General features: G+C 41.0%; 1 protein-coding gene across 1 annotated transcript; it reads left to right on the top strand.

Annotated features, from left to right (window-relative positions):
* Window positions 1–977: 977 nt before the first annotated feature.
* LOC113635777 (toll-like receptor 5) lies at window positions 978–6,553 on the top strand. Its single transcript, XM_027135423.2, has 2 exons — window positions 978–1,243; window positions 2,979–6,553. The coding sequence occupies exons 1-2, from the start codon at window positions 993–995 to the stop codon at window positions 5,638–5,640; spliced, it is 2,913 nt and encodes a 970-aa protein (XP_026991224.1). The 5' UTR covers window positions 978–992; the 3' UTR covers window positions 5,641–6,553.
* The last annotated feature ends 14,247 nt before the right edge of the window (window positions 6,554–20,800 follow it).

The raw sequence follows: 20,800 nt of genomic DNA, 5'->3' as shown, positions 1-20,800 counted from the left end.
AAACAAAGAATTCTTTCAAAAATGGAAGTGTTAAACATTTATTTTCAGAAATGAACAAAATGCAGTGAATGAACAAAACAGAAATCTAAATCTAATCAATATTTTGTGTGACCTCCCTTTGCCTTCAAAACAGCAGCAATTCTTCTAGGTACACTTGAACACAGTTTTTGAAGGAACTCAGACGGTTGTTCCAAACATCTTGGAGAACTAACCACAGATCTTCTGTGGATGTCGGCTTTCTCACATCCTTCTGTCACTTCATGTAATCCCAGACACACTCGATGATTTCGAGATCAGGGCTCTGTGGGGGCTGTGATATCACTTTATCTATAAGGTTAATCAGTGGAAAACCGCAAAGACTGCAACTAAAAGCAGTGAAATGTCACTATTCTTATTACCAGAGTTGTAGCACAAACAAAATATTAATGCAAACAATCCATTCAATACTAAATAAAAATAACATTTATTGATTTGGTCTTTGTCTTGTGAATATTTTTTATTGCATTTATTGCATTGACTGCTTTCATCGGACACACTGTTTGTAGAGAACGCACACATACATGAACTGATTTTATTCAAGACCGGCATCATTACATCATGCATAAAATTTTATTGTCCACTTTTGCCATTTTAAATAATACCATAACTTTTGGCTTACTATGTAGTCATATAATATATAATATAAAACTCTTCTTGTTTTTAATTCTCACTGAGGGCTAAAACCCCCTAAAGATGAAACCCTAGATATGCTGTACATATGTTTACATATTTATCTGCACTTGTCTATTTGCACAATTGCTGCTCTTTGCACTTCTGTTAGATGATAAGCTGCATTTCGTTGCTGTGTATCTGTACTATGCAATGACAATAAAATTCTGTCTATCTGTCTATTTCAAAACTGTCTATTTAGTATTTTTTTTGCTAGACATAAAAACACACATCCTGTAAGAAACAGTGATGCGTTGCGAAACCGTGTAAACAGGAGAACCGTGATGAGCAAAGTGGGAAGCGCCAAAAAGGAGAAAGCACCGATTTCGCCATTCGGACGTTTCGTCGGACGTTCACGTTTTCTGCGCTCACACGTGCTCGTTCCCGTTCAGCACGTGTACAAACAGAATTGTAAACTTTACACGTTTACAAACAGAAGCTGTTTACTGAAACCTGGAACTTTCTGCTTCCACAAACAGCGTCATTCCTCCAGGAAAAAAGATTCGACTCAGAGCTGGACAGGAGAACCGATTCGGTAAGACACTAAATATTAGACCTGCGCGTATTTATAGCGTGATTACTAGTTATGTCATTATAACGACATGACATAATGTTTAACGAGATTAAAGTTGTTGAAGGTATTTCAACCGTGTTTGCGCATGCGCGATGTCAGCGTGGAGTTTATATGCGCAACAACGTGACGCACGTGTGCGCTTATCAAAGGGATTAAACCGGGCTTTAGAAGGTTGACGAGCTATATATACACTTAAGGAATGCCAAGAATGTATGACAATACTATGAGTTTTCTGTTTTTGGTACTATATTAATATTATAATATAAGGACCTTCAGTAAACCTGATATTTTGGAGCATGTCAGAAAACTGCTTTTTTTTTGCTGTGGAATCCAGACACCAGATAGTTACAACTGTAGTCAGAGTTTAGTTTTCATCTTAAATAAACAGATCCTGTTGGAATGACAAATGATCGCAGTAAAGTGCAAGAATAATCACAATTAAAGGAGGGGTCTCCGTTGTTTGAGAGAACGCTTCAGAAAACTGCGTCGGGCCGCCAAACAAAACTAACGTGTAGCCGATGAGCAGAAAGGGGCGTGTCTTGTCAATATGGGCGGAGAGAGTGTTCAGTGCGCATGTGTGACGTTAGCAGAAAGCGGTTTTAACATCGACATGGAGGATAAAAACAAAGAAAGAAAGCGAAGAAAGACTTACGATAAGGACAAGAAGTAGGACGTGTTAATATAGGATCAGCTTTCCAGCGCTGGAGAGAACTGAAGGAGCAGGAAGTTGGCCACATATTCACAGGTTGGAGTTTCCCGAATCAATAACTCCTGAGCTAAGCACGGTTTACAATATTTTTTATTGATATTGATATTATTTACAATAATAAACTAATTCCCTAACTAGCTTAAACAAGAGAAAACACATATGACAAAAAATAGCACCCACCGCTCTACAAATCCCTTTCCCAAAGAATTAACAATACTGTATAGCATAATAGGTAAAGAAATTACAAAAAGTTTATACAAAAGAGGTAACTTACGAAGAAAATGGGTTTTCTTACCATCACAACAAGATGGTTAACACAATTACGCTTTGGGAGAAATTCAATCAACAGAATATAAAGCAACATTTTCACACACACACACACACACACACACACACACACACACACACACACACACACACACACACACAATTCCACAGAAATGTTGCTCACTCAGTGTTTGTTGTTTTTCATAGCATTTAATGATTCAGTGAAAATTCAATGATATCGTCAGTTTTTGAAACACTCAAAAGCAGCCCTGGTACCAACATCCATGACATGTGCAAGGTTACAGAGATCACAATTTTCCTTCATGTTTGATCTAAACATTACCTGAAGCTCCTCACCTGTACATGCATGATTTGTGCATTTTGCTGCTGCCACGTTATCGGCTCGTTAGATTATTGTATGAATGTTCAGACATTTTCTTTACTTCACATATAAAGTGCATACACAGGTTTTTAAGATAGAACAGAATTCAAGAGAAAGAAAACAGATATTGTCCATCCGTATTATAACAAGCTCCTTCTCATCAGTACACAATCCCATCAATAATCTTTCCCATTGTTTACACCTGGCTGTCAAACCCATGTAAATATGGGCATGATGACATACAGTACCATATGACTGTTATGACCATATAGTGTATTTGCCCAGATAGATTTATCCATGTTACTCATACCATACTAATAACCATTGTATGTTTGCAGGTGTCTCATGATGAAAAGCAGACCCAGTTTTATTCTGCCATTCCTTCAATCATGGATCTGTCTTCTTCTGGCAGAATCGCCTTCAAACTGCTTCATTAGAGATGATAAAGCCTACTGTGCCCTGAGGAACCTGTACGAGGTGCCGGTTTTGCCTCCTAACATAACTTATTTGGATTTGACCTTAAATTACATTAGTGAAATCCATGAGAAATCCTTCTATGGCTTGGAAAAGCTACAGATTCTTGTGATCCAGCAACAGGAGGTAACGCTCGTCTTGAGGAATAACGCCTTTAGTGGACTGTCCAATCTGATAAAACTAGATCTGGCTTACAACACAAACCTACGAGTGGATCCAGGAGCATTCAACGGATTATTCAACCTTCAGATACTCAATCTTACAGAGTGCAAGTTATATGACTCTATTCTTTCAGGAGATTACCTGAGACCTCTGGTGTCTCTGGAGCAGCTTTCGCTACCTGGAAATAATATACGTAAAATCCGTCCTGCTCCTTTCTTCGTCAACATGAACAAATTACATATTGTAGATGTCTCCCATAACTGGATTAACAGTTTCTGTGAAGAAGATTTAGTCCATTTTCAGGGTAAACACTTCACACTCCTGAAATTGCGTGATATCAAAATGTCTGATATGAATCCATATTGGGGTTCGTGGAATAAATGTGGAAACCCGTTCAAGAACATGTCTATGACGGTGCTTGATTTGTCCCTGAACGGCTTCAGCGTCAACATGGCGGTGCTGTTCTTCAGAGCGATCCGAGGAACCAAAATTCACATTCTGATCCTTGAACAAAGTGGCAGCATGGGAAAGGGAGTTTGGTACAACAATTTTAAAGACCCGGACCGAGACACATTTATGGACCTGTCTGAGAGTGACATTAAGGCTCTGGATCTGTCCAAAGCTAGCATTTTTGCGCTTAAGTATTCCGTATTCGGTTATATGCCCGATATGGTGGAAATCTCAATAGCTCGTAATTTAGTCAACCAAATTGAAAGAGATGCCTTTTATGGGATGGGCAATTTAAGAATGCTCAATCTGTCTCACAACCTGTTGGATAAAATAGATTCTGAAACATTTAAAAATTTACCGAGTCTCGAAACACTGGATTTGTCTAATAATAACATACGGATGTTTATGCCTGAGTCGTTTCAGGGACTTCCCAACCTAGCTAACTTGTTTCTCTCTGAAAATTCCTTACAGACCCTGCACACGCTGGCAAACCTTCCATCACTTAACGTACTTTACTTAGACAATAACAAAATTCAGTCCCTGTATGGTCTTCCGAGCCAAGCGAGAAACACAAAAACCATTAATTTGCAGTACAACAGATTAAATAACGTTGAGAGTTTCTATATCATATTAGTAGAATTCCCTAGTATCGAAGTAATATATCTCGGAGGGAACACGTTTTCATGGTGTCACCTTAACACCAACTATTCCGTATCACCTTTAAACACTGTACAGATTCTTGACCTCCACATGACCGGCTTGCACAATCTTTGGTTCCAGGGAAAGTGTCTTGACATGTTCGACCACCTTCACAAGTTGCAGATACTTTTTCTTTACAATAATCACATGCAGTCACTTCCAGAAAACATCTTTAAGGGACTCACCTCTTTGAGTTTTTTAGATTTATCCTTCAACTCTCTAACCTATATACCTAAAGGTATATTTCCTGAAAGTCTGAGGACACTCAACCTTGCTGTCAATAATCTGGGTTCTGTTGACCCGCAGGCCTTGAGCACCCTGACCCTCATCAGCTTGCTTGGGAACAGCTTTCTGTGCGATTGTGGTCTGAGAGACTTCCAGACATGGTTAAATGAGACAGATGTGCAAATGTTTTCCCCTGCCGAGGATCTGATGTGTGAGTTTCCTGAAACGCACCGAGGGAAGCCTCTTCTGCAGGTTAAACTCTGTGAGGACGTAGAGGACGAGAAGAGCATCGAGGAGCTGAGGCTCACGCTGTTCATCTGCTGCACCGTATTTATTATGTTAGCCACCACGGGGCTTATTACTTTTGTCCGGCTGCGTGGTTACTGCTTCAAGCTTTACAGAAAAGTGATCGTTAGATTCGTGGACGGAAGCCCGAAAACGGCTGCTAACGATGACTTCATGTACGACGTCTACCTATGTTTCAGTTATAAAGACATGAAATGGGTGACTGAGGCACTGCTGGAAAAGCTAGACTCGCACTTCTCTGATCAAAATGAATTACGTTGCTGCTTTGAAGCACGAGACTTCCTACCAGGAGAAGATCATCTCTCTAACATACATAATGCAATCTGGAAGAGTAAGAAAACGTTATGCATCTTGTCCAGGGAGTTCTTTAAGGATGGCTGGTGCTTGGAGGCCTTTAATCTGGCTCAGACCAAAATGCTCGAGGAGGTCCAGGATGTCTTACTGGTTCTTCTTGTGGACAACATACCACAATATAGATTGATGAAGTACGAACCGGTCAGAACCTACTTCCAAACCAGGAGGTATCTCAGCTGGCCAGAAGATTACCAGGACTTGGAGTGGTTTTACAGCCATCTTAAACATAGTATATTAAAAGACAACAAAATCAAGCGAAAAGCGAAAAAAGATGTCGAAGGTGAAACAAACCACAGAGTAACAAAAGGTGATGCTGTGACTGCGCTTTGATTCGTGGATATATATAAACTCATGTGATGCCAGAGACCCTTTCCAAAGCACAGACTCTGGAGACTCCTTCCAGTAACTTTAATTAAAAATGTCTTAATAAAAATTTGGACATTTTTTCAATTTCAAATGTAGGTGATCAGCCAAGAATTATTTTTGGCAGCGGCGGCGTAGTCAAGCTCCGGTTTGTGAATGGAGGGTGGAGTCCTGGTGAAAAAGCTGTAAGCTTCACACACCTATTAGTACAATGTGTTTGCTCTTCCATCAGCGAGCGCCGGAGGAGATTTAGAGGCAGAAACTGAAAGCAGCACGAGGGAAATCTCATTCTGCTTCCTCATTTCCCCAACATACCCACATAGGCAGTGGGTGTAAGGTCACACTAACCTTTGTGTGCTGTTCACTACTTATCAAAGCTCTGTCCTTCTGCACAGCTTCCAGGTATCGATAGTAAGAAATAATTAGGGTTTGGCATAATTGTCGGACACCCTGGTTAAGGGTCCTCCAAGAGACCTAAAACAATCAGAAAATCCTCCACTAATATTCAGTAGTATTCAAGTCATTAGCTAGGTCATGCAAACAAGTTAATTTTCATCATTAGAGTTATTTGGGGTAAATCTTATTTTTTCTTATCTCGTATATTTATAAAGTGTTGTCTTGCCCATTTTCTCACCAGATTCTAAGCCTCCATTCATAATTCCTTCGATGACATTTACTATAATGCCTGAGAATCGTTTGCATTCCCATATTCTGATGCTGCCAGCTCCATACTTCTCTGTGGGAACATCTTCTCCAAACATGACCATGTGAAGATTGGTGAAGATATCTGTGTGAAAAAAAGCAAAAATGCAGAAAGTCTGTGGAATACACTTTATACATTCATTCTGAACTACCTCGGGTCACGGCGATCTCAGGCGTCATCGGGCATCGAGGCAGGATACACCCTGGACGGAGTGCCAACCCATCACAGGGCACACACACACAATCTCATTCACTCACACACTCACACACTACGGACAATTTTCCAGAGATGCCAATCAACCTACCATGCATGTCTTTGGACCGGGGGAGGAAACCGGAGTACCCGGAGGAAACCCCCGAGGCACGGGGAGAACATGCAAACTCCACACACACAAGGCGGAGGTGGGAACCTGGAGGTGTGAGGCGAACGTGCTAACCACTAAGTCACCGTGCCCCCCCCCCCCACACACACACTTTATACATATATTATGAAACAGGTACAGAATAGAAACAAACAAAACAAATGTACCGATCGTGTTTTTGTGGTACACAATATTATGTATTTACAGGCAAAATGGCTGCACACTCGATGTTATTATCTTTCTGAAAGTGCATTTCAAATCTTGATGTTTTCTTATGTGATCCCTGCTTTTTTTCGAGTCGAATCTTTGTAAAATAAAATGTCTGACTGTAACCTAAAAGCCCTTTTATTAAAAACAACAAAAAAAAGAAACAAAATGATTTCCGACTCATTACCGTAGATAAATGATTTTACCTAAACAATGAAAACGCTTTAACGTGACCTGTGTTTCTCATTTCTTTCACCATGGTTACGAATACAGGACAAACCAATCTGAGCTTAATCTGTCACTATACTTTAGATGATAATATTTCCATACTCGATTATTCTGAGGTGAGGGTGTAATAACTTGGGCACGGATAAAGCAAAGCAGAAAGTTACTTGTTAACTACATTCCCTTTCAAAAATAGAAGGAAGTTCTTGCGTAATATTCAGCAAAGCTTCATAAGCACTAGTGTTGCAAGGCTTGTGTAACAACAGCACGCCAGACTGTGGGGCCCTAACAAAACCCACTGACTGTAGGAATGTATTACATTGTTAGTAGCGTTTAGTTACTAGCCAGCTAAACTTTCATTACAAAATAGCTGACTGCTTTAAAACTGGCAGAAGTCCATGTCTAAGGGAGGTTTTACACCTGGTCACTTCCTGCGTTTTCTGTGATCAGATAGCTACCCGATGGTAAAAAGACCAGGTCTAAACGCCCTCCGAAACGTTTTCGAAACGGATATAAATCCGATCGCTCAAACCCCTTCAGGAGGTGGTCTGGGACGCGTTTCAGATGAAACTGGACAGGTGTAAATGAATGTGGTTGTTCAAGCCACATACGTCAGCGCTATACTCCTCCCAGACGGAAGTACGTCACTCGGCAGGTGACTCGCGAGACGTGCATCGCGCCAGAAACAAACATGTTTTCTCACCAGCGTCTCGTCGGGTCTTAAAATGCACTGCTGCCGCCAGCGAAAATGCAGCAAACAGTAAATGCCGTTATTTGTAGCAACCGCATACACCAAAGCGTGTTCCAATTCAATTACCCCGGAAATGAGATAAAATATATTAGCATTTTGGTCGGGAGTAGAAAGATCGGATCGATATCCGATTCGCCGAGACGCATTTACTGTATGTGGCCTAATGTAAATGGAACAGTTTTAACAAATCAGATAGCTATCGGATCAGAGAAAAGACATGAAGTGACCGGGTGTAAAAAGGCCCAAAATCTCATGGTCATCTACAACCCTTACTTAATTCAACATCACACACTGAATGATCTCTTCTTATCTCAGGAGAGCCATAATTCCGAGCAAACCCGCTGCCTCCATAGTGACAGCCATCTGGTCTGATTTCCGACTACATGATTAGGTGCTTTATTTAGTACATATTGACTGACATGAATGATTTGTAATAAGAGTGGCTCAGTTGACTCATTCTCACTGCTATGCGTTTTCAGCTGTGTGCCATAGAGCAGCTGGAGTGTGTACACGAGGACTTAATGAGGAGGTGCAAACATCATATCTCAGATTATGACACAAAGTGATACAGCAAGGATTCAGGCGAGATGACAATAACACACTGTTCTTTATTAACCTGAATATACTGTAACGATTTCACATAATATCAGAAATAACACAGTCGGTGATTATTAACAAGAGTAGCTAACAGGTACGGGAAGCTTATTTAACTACCAGATTAGCTTTTGCAATGCTCATATGAATCAAAATAATAACAAACTCCACATAAAAAGAATGTCTCTCCTTTATCAGTCACAGAAACCATGACCAATTGTGGGCATCTCTGAGCTCATGTACAGTACAGACCAAAAGTTTGGACACACCTTCCACACCACCTTTTCAACAGGACAATGACCCCAAACACACCTCCAGGCTGTGTAAGGGCTATTTGACCATGAAGGAGAGTGATGGGGTGCTGCACCAGATGACCTGGCCTCCACAGTCACCGGACCTGAACCCGATCGAGACGGTTTGGGGTGAGCTGGACCGCAGAGTGAAGGCAAATGGGCCAACAAGTGCTAAGCATCTCTGGGAACTCCTTCAAGACTGTCGGAAAACCATTTCAGGTGACGACCTCTTGAAGCTCATCAAGAGAATGCCAAGAGTGTGCAAAGCAGTAATCAGAGCAAAAGGTGGCGACTTTGAAGAACCTAGAATATGACATATTTTCAGTCGTTTCACACTTTTTTGTTATGTACGTATATAATTCCACACGTGTTCATTCATAGTTTTGATGCCTTCAGTGTGAATCTACAATTTTCATAGTCATGAAAATAAAGAAAACTCTTTAATTGAGAAGGTGTGTCCAAACTTTTGGTCTGTACTGTATATGGAAGATGGTTGTCATTGTTTATCCACAATGCTCCCATCGATTCGACTGTTCAAATGTTATCCCTTCTTATATAATTAATTCACTTAACATACCGATATAACTTGCAAACAAACACTGACTTCCTTTCTGTTTATGGGCCTTTTTACACCTGGTCACTTCCTGTGTTTTCTATGATCCAATATCTACCCGACGGTAAAAAGACCAGGTCTAAATGCCCTCCGAAACGTTTTGGAGACGGATATAAATCCGATGGTACAAACCCCTTCAGGATGTGGTCTGGGACGCGTTTCAGATGAAACTGGACAGGTGTAAATGAATGTAGTTGTTCAAGCCACGTACGTCAGCGCTATACTCCTCCCAAACGGAAGTACGTCACTCGCAGGTGACTCACGAGTCGTGCATCGCGCCAGAAACAAACGTTTTCTCACCAGCTCTGGCTCCGATCTTTCACCCAGGCGTCTCGTTGGGTCTTCAAATGCAGCAAACAGTAAATGCTGTTATTTGTAGCAACCGCACACACCAAAGCGTGTTCTATTTCAATTACTCCGGAAATGACGTAAAATATATTAGCATTTTGGGCGGGAGTAGAAAGATTGGATCGATATCCGATTCGCCGAGACGCATTTACTGTATGTGGCCTAATGTAAATGGAACAGTTTTAACAAATCAGATAGCTATTGGATCAGAGACAACAGATGAAGTGACCGGGTGTAAAAAGGCCCTATGATACTTTATACTTATAACAGTTTTTCCCCCAACTGTTGTCTCCATTGCCCCATGTTGCAGCACAAAAAAATAATAAAGAACAAGAATACTGTACATCTTTAAGTCTTCTAAGTCTTCATTTTCAACAAACAATTCCCCTAGAAATTGATGTCTGAGGGCCTTTTTACACCCGGTCACTTCGTGTGTTGTCTCTGATCCGATAGCTATCTGATTTGTTAAAACTGTTCCATTTACATCAGGCCACATAAACGCGTCTCGGCGAATCGGATATCGATCCGATCTTTCTACTCCCGCCCAAAATGCTAATATATTTGACCTCATTTCCGGGGTAATTGTAACAGAACACACTTTGGTGTATGCAGTTTTCAGAACGCGATCAAAAAGAAGACGAAAAAACTTGTTACAACGTTTATGCTACAAAAAACAGCGTTTACCGTTTGCTGTGTTTTTGCTGGCGGCAGCAGCGCGTTTTAAGCCCTGACGAGACGCCTGGGTGAAAGATCACCTGCGAGTGACGTACTTCCGTTTGGGAGGAGTATAGCGCTGACGTACGTGGCTCGAACAACCACATTCATTTACACCTGTCCAGTTTCATCTGAAATGCATCCCAGACCACCTCCTGAAGGGGTTTGTACCATCGGATTTATATCCGTCTCCAAAACGTTTCGGAGGGCATTTAGACCTGGTCTTTTTACCATCAGGTAGATATCGGATCACAGAAAACATATGAAGTGACCAGGTGTAAAAAGGCCCATAGAAACTAAAATACAAGGCATTGTGGTATGATCATATTAAAAATCTGGTTTACACATGTGAACTGTCAAGACAGACGTTTCAAATTGTGTAACGCTGTTTGTGATTTGAAAACAGCTGAAAATAATCACTGCAGAAGACTGATCAGAATTACTCGATGAAGATGCAGAAGTGGGACTGAAAATGATGTCCGCTCACACTTCTGTTCTGCTTGAGGGCATTTTGTGGTCTGGAAAGAACATAATTGGAAAGTTTTATGTTTGTTTTATGTTTCTTCTTCTGAAGCGTTCTCTCTCTACTTTCTCTATTTTCTCTCTTTCTCGAAGTGGCATGGCATGGAAGTGTATGGAGAAGCTTGAGAGGATGGAGGAGCTTGGTTCTTGCAGTAAATTGATCAGTCATTAAGCTCCTTATTAGACCATGATATTTGGAGGTTGTGATCCTGGAGCCATAAAAATCCGAGAATGATCTGATTGACAGGAGATAATGTTTTGCAGTGTGAAAGAGTCCAATCTATAGGGTGAGGGGTGGCGTTTGATGAATGATGGAATCGTTACCAATGGGTTGGGAATCGACTGCAGTGACTCTTAGGGGGACTGGGCATTTGGTGAGGGGAAGTTGCAATTCCTCCGCAAACTGGTGGTGGATTAGATTGAGCGCAGATCTGGAATCTGAGGGAGATGAGACATGATGCACAGAATTACCATGGCGAATGGGGGCATGTATTTGTAGGCTCACAGGGTTTTACGCTCACCTTGGTGTCATGAGAGGCATTCTTTTCATGGGCAGGCCGTGCAGTGATGGCCGGCAGGTCCACAGTAGAAGCATAGTTGGAATCGCATTCGGCACTGTTGTTCCTCCGGTGATACCCTGGTCTACCGATCTGTGTGGGTTCTGGGCATGGGCGTAAATCCCGGGGGGACAGAGGGGACATGTCCTCCCCCATCTGAGGGTTGACCCCCCATCCGAGGATTGTCCGCTCCAAAAAATTTAACCCCCCCCCCCCACACACACACACACACAGTGGTTTGACCCACTGCCTGCTTTCCCAGTTCATCTCACCTACTCTGCACACAGGTGTGTGGCTGCGGCTCAGTTAATGTTCAACTCCATTAAATAGGGGATTTTATTCACTTTAAATAAAGCGATTCTCTTTAATGTAGCTGATGCAGACTCATTCATAAATTAGTTGCTGCAAAAATGCTGATTACCGATGTAATATTCCATGAATCTGATATTAGCGGTTAATATATTACTTATCTAGTTAACGTTGGCTTGTTTACAATTGCTTGTTTACAACAGCTAGTTAACGTTAGCTTGTTTACAATAGCTAGTTTACAATAGCTTGTTTACAACAGCTAGTTAACGTTAGCTTGTTTACAATAGCTAGTTTACAATAGCTAGTTAACGTTAGCTTGTTTACAATTGCTTGTTTACAATAGCTTGTTTACAACAGCTAGTTAACGTTAGCTTGTTTACAATAGCTAGTTTACAATAGCTAGTTAACATTAGCTTGTTTACAATTGCTTGTTTACAATAGCTTGTTTACAACAGCTAGTTAACGTTAGCTTGTTTACAATAGCTAGTTTACAATAGCTAGTTAACGTTAGCTTGTTTACAATAGCTTGTTTACAATAGCTAGTTAACGTTAGCTTGTTAACGTTAGCTTGTTTACAATAGCTTGTTGCATAGTGCACTGTAACTAACATGCCAAAGCCATTTCCCATGCATTGTCTTATTTGGGACGACTTGGCATCATGTTAACTTAACATTAACGGCCACAATTAGCATATTATTTAGCTGTGCGTTTACTAAATGATCACTGTGCTACGTCCGAACTGACCTCACTGTATTGTTTTGTATAATCAATTTCTATTGTTCTTAAGTGTCTTAATTAATTTTAAATAAAAATGTTAAACCTTTTTTTTAATTCCTTGTTTTTATTGTTGTGATTATTTTTATGATAGTTTTACTTTCTTTAAAGAAAAACTTTATAAAATAACCATAATGACGCGTATCCATGCTACAGTAATAATGATAAAAGCAAAGTTTTTCACTGTGGGGACATGTCTTTACAAGTACAATTAAGCCCTATTCGGACGGGATTAGTTCTACGTGGGGACGTGGAGTAACGCAATTTTACCTCAGGACGTCTGTAATATTAATTGGCCAATTTGCACGAGACACGACATCTCAGTAAAACTAGCAGAAGTGGGAGGGGTAACTCGCTTTACGCACTATTCGGACGGGATTAGTTCTACGTGGGGACGTGGGGGTAAAGTATTTATTACCAGAGCTTCTTTGTGATTTTAGTCCCGTCTGAATGTGCCATCTCGGTAATCATTACGAACAATGTCAGTAAAGATTACGCCGACTTTTAACTTCTGTATTACCTCAGGTAATACTAATCCCGTCCGAAAAGACCCGCTGTAAATATGTACAGTAAAATTCCGTCATTTCCTGTTTAAAAGTGCACACGTGATAACAGGAAGCAACGTCATACTTCTGCTGGTTTTACTGAGATGTCTTGTCCTGAGATGTCTTGTCCCGTGCGAATCGGCCAATTAATATTACAGACATCCTGAGGTAAAATTGCATTACTCCACGTCCCCACGTAAAACTAATCCCGTCCGAATAGGGCTTTAGACTATTATTTGTGTCCCCCTTCAAAAATTGCTCATGAGAAATTTAATATTTTGTGTCCCCCCCTACTGTTAAATGAAATTTTCGCCCATGGTTCTGGGGATTCGAGAGGGGAGAACTCAGGCAGTGGTTGGGACCTGGGGTGGGCGGTTCTGGATAAGGTTATCCAGTCGGATGGCTAGCGTGATGTATTGGATAATGGAGAGGTTCTCATCCCGACACGCTAGTTCAGCCTGGAGATTGGGATTAATTCCTTCTCTGAACATGGCTTTCAGTGCAACATCGTTCCATCTGCTCTGAGCGGCTTGAGTGCGGAATTTTCTTTTTTTTTTTTAACACAAATGAGACGTTTAAAAATACTGACAAAATACATATATAAACATAGACATAAACAAACAAACAAACAAACAAACAAACAAATAAATAGATAAATAAATAAATAGAACTGTACAATTTAATTAGACAATTCCTGAATTCTTAGATATTTTACCGTGATCGAGAATTCAGAGATTTATCATGAGAATAAAAACCCTTAAAAACTATAAATCTATAACAAATTTACAGAAATGACATATTACATGGAAAACTTGTGCCTCTAAATGAAATAAAAATGTTCCCCTGGTTTCCACTCATGCACTTCGTCAGACTTTATTTTTAGTTGAATCTCTGCTGCCATCTTTAGGACTGTTCCATTGGTGAGACTGATAAATACAGTAAGTGTCCACAGAAGAAGCTGATAAATGATCCGTTTCTGTAAATCTCTCTATACCTTGGCAAAAACAGACAAAAGATGTATGACAACCTGAACAAACTATGACAGGAACAACAGAGGATTTGAGCCCCAAAGGCATTTAATCGTTAGAAACTTTTCTCCATACTAAATGACAGAAACTGTATAAGCAACAAGAGATCCCTATGTGATCTCAGTCAAGTTCTCACAAAATAACAAATACACAGTAATAGAATTGTGATAAAAGAATTTTTTAACACATCATTAATTCATTTAATAGATTTATAATGAATGCGTTTCAATTTAAATGTAAAAGAAAATTATATGACAGAATTTCCATTTAAAAAATTGGAGTACTGAATCAAATCATTTTAAGTACCGAATCAATAAAAAAACTCCCAATACAAACAAACATTCATTCATTCATCTTCTACCGCTTATCCGAACTACCTCGGGTCACGGGGAGCCTGTGCCTATCTCAGGTGTCATCGGGCATCGAGGCAGGATACACCCTGGACGGAGTGCCAACCCATCACAGGGCACACACACACTCTCATTCACTCTCATTCACTCTCACTCTCATACACACACCTAACCCTAACCCTAACCCTAACCCTAACCCCGAGGCGGGAATCGAACCCACAACCCTGGAGGTGTGAGGCGAACGTGCTAACCGTTCGAAATGTACCGTGATGGTGTTACACGTATTCATTTTCCCATTCATGAGAATATATAGTAAGAATATGACATAAACTGACAGGAAGTGATTACATGTTTGTTTATTATCGGATAATGTGTAATTGATGCGTGAATTCTATTTTAAATTCTACTGAGAAACGTCCAGTGGTATTTTCAAGAACCTGAGGAGCATTTCCTGTCCAGGGACAAAGGCTGGTTTTAGATGTTGCTTCAGACTGGGAAATTTTCTGAAGACAATAGATGACTGGGCCGAGCTCATCATACTACACACTAATCAAACACAATGCTATCGTCCATGCGATACCTAGCACTTATACAATTATGTGTTCTTAGCTAATATCCATGCATTGTTTCAGAGGTTTTGCACCAAGAACCAACAAAACTTCATGAAAATGGTTCTAGCCTTTGGATGTGACTGGTACACTTGGTGGAATGAACCGATATCAATTTTTAAATCATATCCTTTTCCTAGATATCTCTTTTGTTATTTTACAAAACTGTCACAGCTCCAGAAACTGCTGAGTTCTTCTTATGGTAAGTTCTACAATCTCTCTCCAGATTTCTTCCTCATGACGTCTCAAATAGTTTGCTATAAATATATAATATTCATTCATTCATTCATTCATTCATTCATTCATTCATTCATTCATTCATTCATTTTCTACCACTTTATCCGAACTACCTCGGGTCACTGGGCATGACTGCTCCGGGTGTGTGTTCAAAGTTGTGTGTGTTCACTGCTGTGTGTGTGCACTTTGGATGGGTTACACGCAGAGAACAAATTCTGAGTATGGGTCACCGCGCTTAGCCGTACGTCACGTCACTTTATCCGGGCTCTGTACCAGCACTGAGTGTTAACCCTTCAGTGGCTGGGTTAGCTCCCTGCCCGGGAATCAAACCCAGACCACGGCAATGAGGAACCTGCCGCTGGACCACCTGGAGGCGCATCCAGTTATGAAGACCTACAGTATGTACCCCATTTGTATATACGTGAAACATGAACTTGAAGCCTCCATTTTTTTTTATTTACATCCACACAGTAATGCATTAACACTCACATGAGCTACCAGTCCAGCAGGGTTAGTAAGCTGAGTCAGGCCCTCAACCCTCAAATGTTCAGAGGTGAAATTCATCATCACACGACACATAGAGCACAGAGTCTCTGCACACATTCATGTTTCATGTTGTTTTACTGCTGCTTTTTATTATGAAATATTTTTCCACTGGAATCCGAAACATACGATCAGATGTACATATTCTTTCTTTAGTTAGTGAGTCACAGAGAACATGTCACCTATTTTCGGTTCCTGTCGTGACTTGCTTTCTTTACGTTAGTGATTATCTCTGGAAACCCGACAACCTTTTGTAGTTAAAATACCTCAGTGGAGATGCCGCCTTGGGGGTAAATGCATACTGTACATTCAGTTTTATCAAAAGCAATTGTATTTTGTTCGCATGCTTCAAAATAATAGTAATTATGTTTCCTTTGTACAGTAGAAGCCAACATTCTGTTTTCCTATTTCAGCTTAGACAAAAATTTATCAAGAGTAACCCCTCCTAGGGCTTTCGAGCCACATGAACCAAATTCGGATATGTCGTAGAACCTGATCTAAAGTCTGTTGCTCTTACTTTTCTAAGCGATCCGAGTACCGGTACTTCCGGTACCGGGTCTCAAAATGGCCTTTTCCCCCATAGACCCCCATTATAAACTTTGGAGGTTTATAACTCGGCAAGCTTTCGAACTCTCTACACCAAACTCGGCCGGCTCCTTTAGGGTGAACAAAGGTTTACATTGGTGTACCGACTGGCCTTTCGGTTGTCCCGCAGCCCCACCCCCAAAATATGCTAAATCAAAAAACTTTTTACAACACGGACATGTGACATATCAAAACACTCAGAACAATGACGGGAACTTCCTCACGGGTATTCTGATGACATCACGTGATGTCACGTGACAATAATACATTTGCATAACATGGGCATGTGACATATCAAAACACTCAGCCCAAGGAGGGGAATTGCGTCACAGGTTTTTGGATGACGTCACATGCTCGTCTCCACTTGCCTCCAAATATTTTGGCACCCTAGCACTCCACTAGATTTCACAAGTTTTATGTCCACTTGCCTCCAAATGTAACACTGACCCATATGTCCACTCGCCTCCAAAAAGCACCGGCCTTTGCGAATACTTGCACCAACAAAGCCAATATCAAAGTTTGTCGTGACGAATTTTACGAATCTAGTTTCTCTTTGAGCTTCCTAGAGATTATATAAAATCTCAGTTTTTATGCTTACTGGGAGAAACTGTAGAGAGGGATTCAATCGTGAAGTAAATTTTGACAAATGTCATCTGTATCCTGACCAGAAGATTATGACATATTATATAGGATATGATATGGCTGTGGGCCATTAAGCGATCTGCGGGCCATTAAGCGATCTGCGGTTACCCTTTTTAGATAGAAATAGAAGTAGAAGTAGAAGATAAATATGTGTTTCAGGTCAAAATCTGGCCATAATCTCATAATAGCAAAATATATCCAGACATTGGCACCATTTGAAGACTTCATTTTTATCCAGAAGATTGCTCAATTTTTATAAAAGCACTCCAGGTCATCAAACAGACTGCAAACGTGGCGATCTTATAAAAAATGTAGACTAAAATCTAGAACAAGTCTTTGTGTGCTGGATGGTGGAGGATCATTTACTTACTTACCATAGCTTACAGGCAATAAAGTCTGAACAGCTAATCCTTTATGAGAGCTGGGGTGCTTTTCTGAGTAGAAAGTATGTGTGTAACTTCCTGCCATTGAGAAGACAGTATTCATAATGTGACCACATTAAACAAAACGCTAAGATAACAAGCCTTGAGCAAAACAAAACTTCTTTTATGATACCGCTGGTAAGACTTGCAGTCACTCGCAATTCTTCTAAATGTGACTGCGATGGTTATTACGGGTTTGTTTAATAATGTTTACACAATACACAATACACACAATCACAGAAATGATTTATATTTACATTTATTTTGTGCTTTAGCTTAAAATCCCAGTCTGACTGTTTAAGTCTGATGTGCTAAGTATTTTGCCTAGATGTTTCCAGTTGGCTTTTAAGAGTCAATTCCAAAGACCAGAGAGTATGGGTTAGGTCTAAGCGCTTCAAGCTGTAATGCCTTTGAGTGCAAAGCCCAGTTATAGACAATGAGTTAAATCCAGAGTCTGACATAAGTCTGGAGTCCCAAATCTAGTTAATTAACTTAATACCGTCCAGAGTCCCAAGCCACATAAACTGAGCCACTCTACTAAAGTAGTATCAGGGCTGTCAAGTATCACACATTAACGTGACAGTCACGCATTTCGGTCTTTTGTCACGGTCTCCCACCACACACTGTATTTGTCACGCAGACAAAAACTTACTATTTATCATATATTTAATAAGCCGCAGCACCCAAAACGTATCAGTCCGCACCGCTGTCACTATGGAACCGGGCAGGAATCAAGCGTGTCTCCCCTGGAGTTCTTAGTCGAGCCTGACACTTATCAGCCAATCAAAAAAAAAGAGGCTACACAACAGCCAATCAGAAAACAGCACTATTGTATCTGGGTAAGATTTAACACAACAACCAATGAAAAAAAAACATTAATTAGCGAGGGTATTTTTGATGGTCGGTTTGAACAAAACCTCAACACGAAACAGCTCGTCTCTGGACGGGACATTGTCCTCAATCATGTCCCTAAACATGTCTGGGCTTGTGCTGAACTGTTTTATATGGGAGCAACATTACACATGATAAAGGGGTCCAAAAAGGCAACAAACACTTACAATAAACACCACCAGTCATAATCTCTCTCTCTCTCGCTCGCTCTCTCCTCTCTCTCTCTCTCTCTCTCTCACACACACACACACACACACACACACAAATTAATAAATGGAAATTAAACAAATACTGTGTATTTGGTTAAATTGTGGGCAGTGATTCGTACCAAACAACTCCCCCATTATTCATTCATTCATTCATACATTCATTTTCTACCGCTTATCTGAACTTCTCGGGTCACGGCGTCATCTCAGGCGTCATCGGGCATCGAGGCAGGATACACCCTGGACGGAGTACCAACCCATCACAGGGCACACACACACTCTCATTCACTCACACACACTACGGACAATTTTCCAGAGATGCCAATCAACCTACCATGCATGTCTTTGGACCGGGGGAGGAAACCGGAGTACCCGGAGGAAACCCCTGAGGCACGGGGAGAACATGCAAACTACACACACACAAGGCGGAGGCGGGAATCGAACCCCCAACCCTGGAGATGTGAGATGAACATGCTAACCACTAAGCCACCGTGCCCTTCTCCCTCATTATTGTTTTTTTTTTTTTTTAATTTCGGGGTTGGGGGGGGGGGGGGGTCGGAGATGTCACACTTGCATGTCTTCAAAACTTGAGAGCCCTGTAGTAGTCTGTGTTGAATCCCAAACAGTGAAATCCAGGCTGAATAAACCTGCAGCTGCTAAAGTTTCTAGTGTACAGCGCCTGAGACAAGTTCAGAGTCCAAAGCCTCAGTGTCTAAATCAAGTCCAGAGACAGAAAGCCATAGATAGATTCTGAGACTGCTCAAAAATCTCAATATATAGAAACTGAGTGAAGTCAAGAATCGCAAATTGTGGCATACAACTAAAGTATAGTCTCTAGTTCCACAGGGTCCAGAGTCCCAAGTTGTAGATCTCCAAATCAACTCAGGAGTATCAATATGCAGATCTCATGTCAGACTCCCAAGCGACAGAATCTAAGTCCAATCAATAGTCCTAAGTCATAATCCGAGCCAATCCAGCCAGGGTCCGAGTCAAGTCCAGAGACCCAGGTTTTATAGACTGACCCAAATCTACACATCACAGCCATATAAGACCAGATTCAAGTGTTCGAGTCAAACACAGAAACCTAAGCTTTAGTGTTCAATTCTAGGCTGGAGCCCCAAGCTAAAGGTTTATAAAGCTAGCATCCAAAACTCTAGTCTCCAAGTCAGGTTCAGAATAACAAAGCCATAGAGACGGAGTCAAAACCAGATTCCCAAATTCTAGTGAATAAAACTGTGGTCCTGATCAAACTGCAAGGTCCATTTCCTCTCATGGTATAGTGTCTGAATCAAGACCAGAGACACAAGCAGTAGAGTTAACTCAGTCTTCGGCTGTACGATGTATCAGACAGACTGTATCATTTCTTTTTGAAGCTTTCTTTTCTCTTTATCTCATATAAAAACACACACACACACACACACACACACACACACACACACACACACACACACACACACACACACCGTGATATATGCTTTAATTTGATTCCTGGCTTGTCTATATATACATGCAGTGTGGGAACTGAGGACTAAACGAACACCATCATTTTGACTAGACTGAGGTTTTGTCATTTTAGTGGAAGGATGCGGAGGTGAGCGATGTCCGGTTCACCAGTGCCGATCTGTCTAGCCAACACACAACCGCACACAAACACACACACACAGACAAACACACTAAATGCATAGTTAAAACCCTGACAAATTATTTATATTATTTAGCTCATTTTTATATTATAGAAAACATTAGTGGCATCTCATTCCCACGTATCTAATCGCTTGTATACACTCACATCTCCCTCAGAACCGCGGGATTAGACGAAGATAAGTTTAACTGTAAATTCATTCATTCATTAATCTTCTACCGCTTATCCGAACTTCTCGGGTCACGGGGAGCTTCTCAGGTGTCATCGGGCATCGAGGCATCGGGCATCGAGGAGTGCCAACCCATCACAGGGCACACACACTCTCATTCACTCACACACACACACACTACGGACAATTTTCCAGAGATGCCAATCAACCTACCATGCATGTCTTTGGACCGGGGGAGGAAACCGGAGTACCCGGAGGAAACCCCCGAGGCACGGGGAGAACATGCAA

This window comes from Tachysurus fulvidraco, chromosome 15, assembly GCF_022655615.1.
Source record: "Tachysurus fulvidraco isolate hzauxx_2018 chromosome 15, HZAU_PFXX_2.0, whole genome shotgun sequence".
Classification (NCBI taxonomy): domain Eukaryota; kingdom Metazoa; phylum Chordata; class Actinopteri; order Siluriformes; family Bagridae; genus Tachysurus; species Tachysurus fulvidraco.
This window is presented reverse-complemented; position numbering and strand designations above follow the sequence as displayed.

What these genes read in the sequence shown, in the direction of transcription:
- LOC113635777 (XM_027135423.2), top strand. Translation starts at nt 993, where the DNA reads ATGAGCAAAGTGGGAAGCGCCAAAAAGGAGAAAGCACCGATTTCGCCA. An exon ending in TGGACAGGAGAACCGATTCG is followed by an intron (nt 1,244 to 2,978) that starts GTAAGACACTAA and finishes GTATGTTTGCAG; the next exon opens with GTGTCTCATGATGAAAAGCA.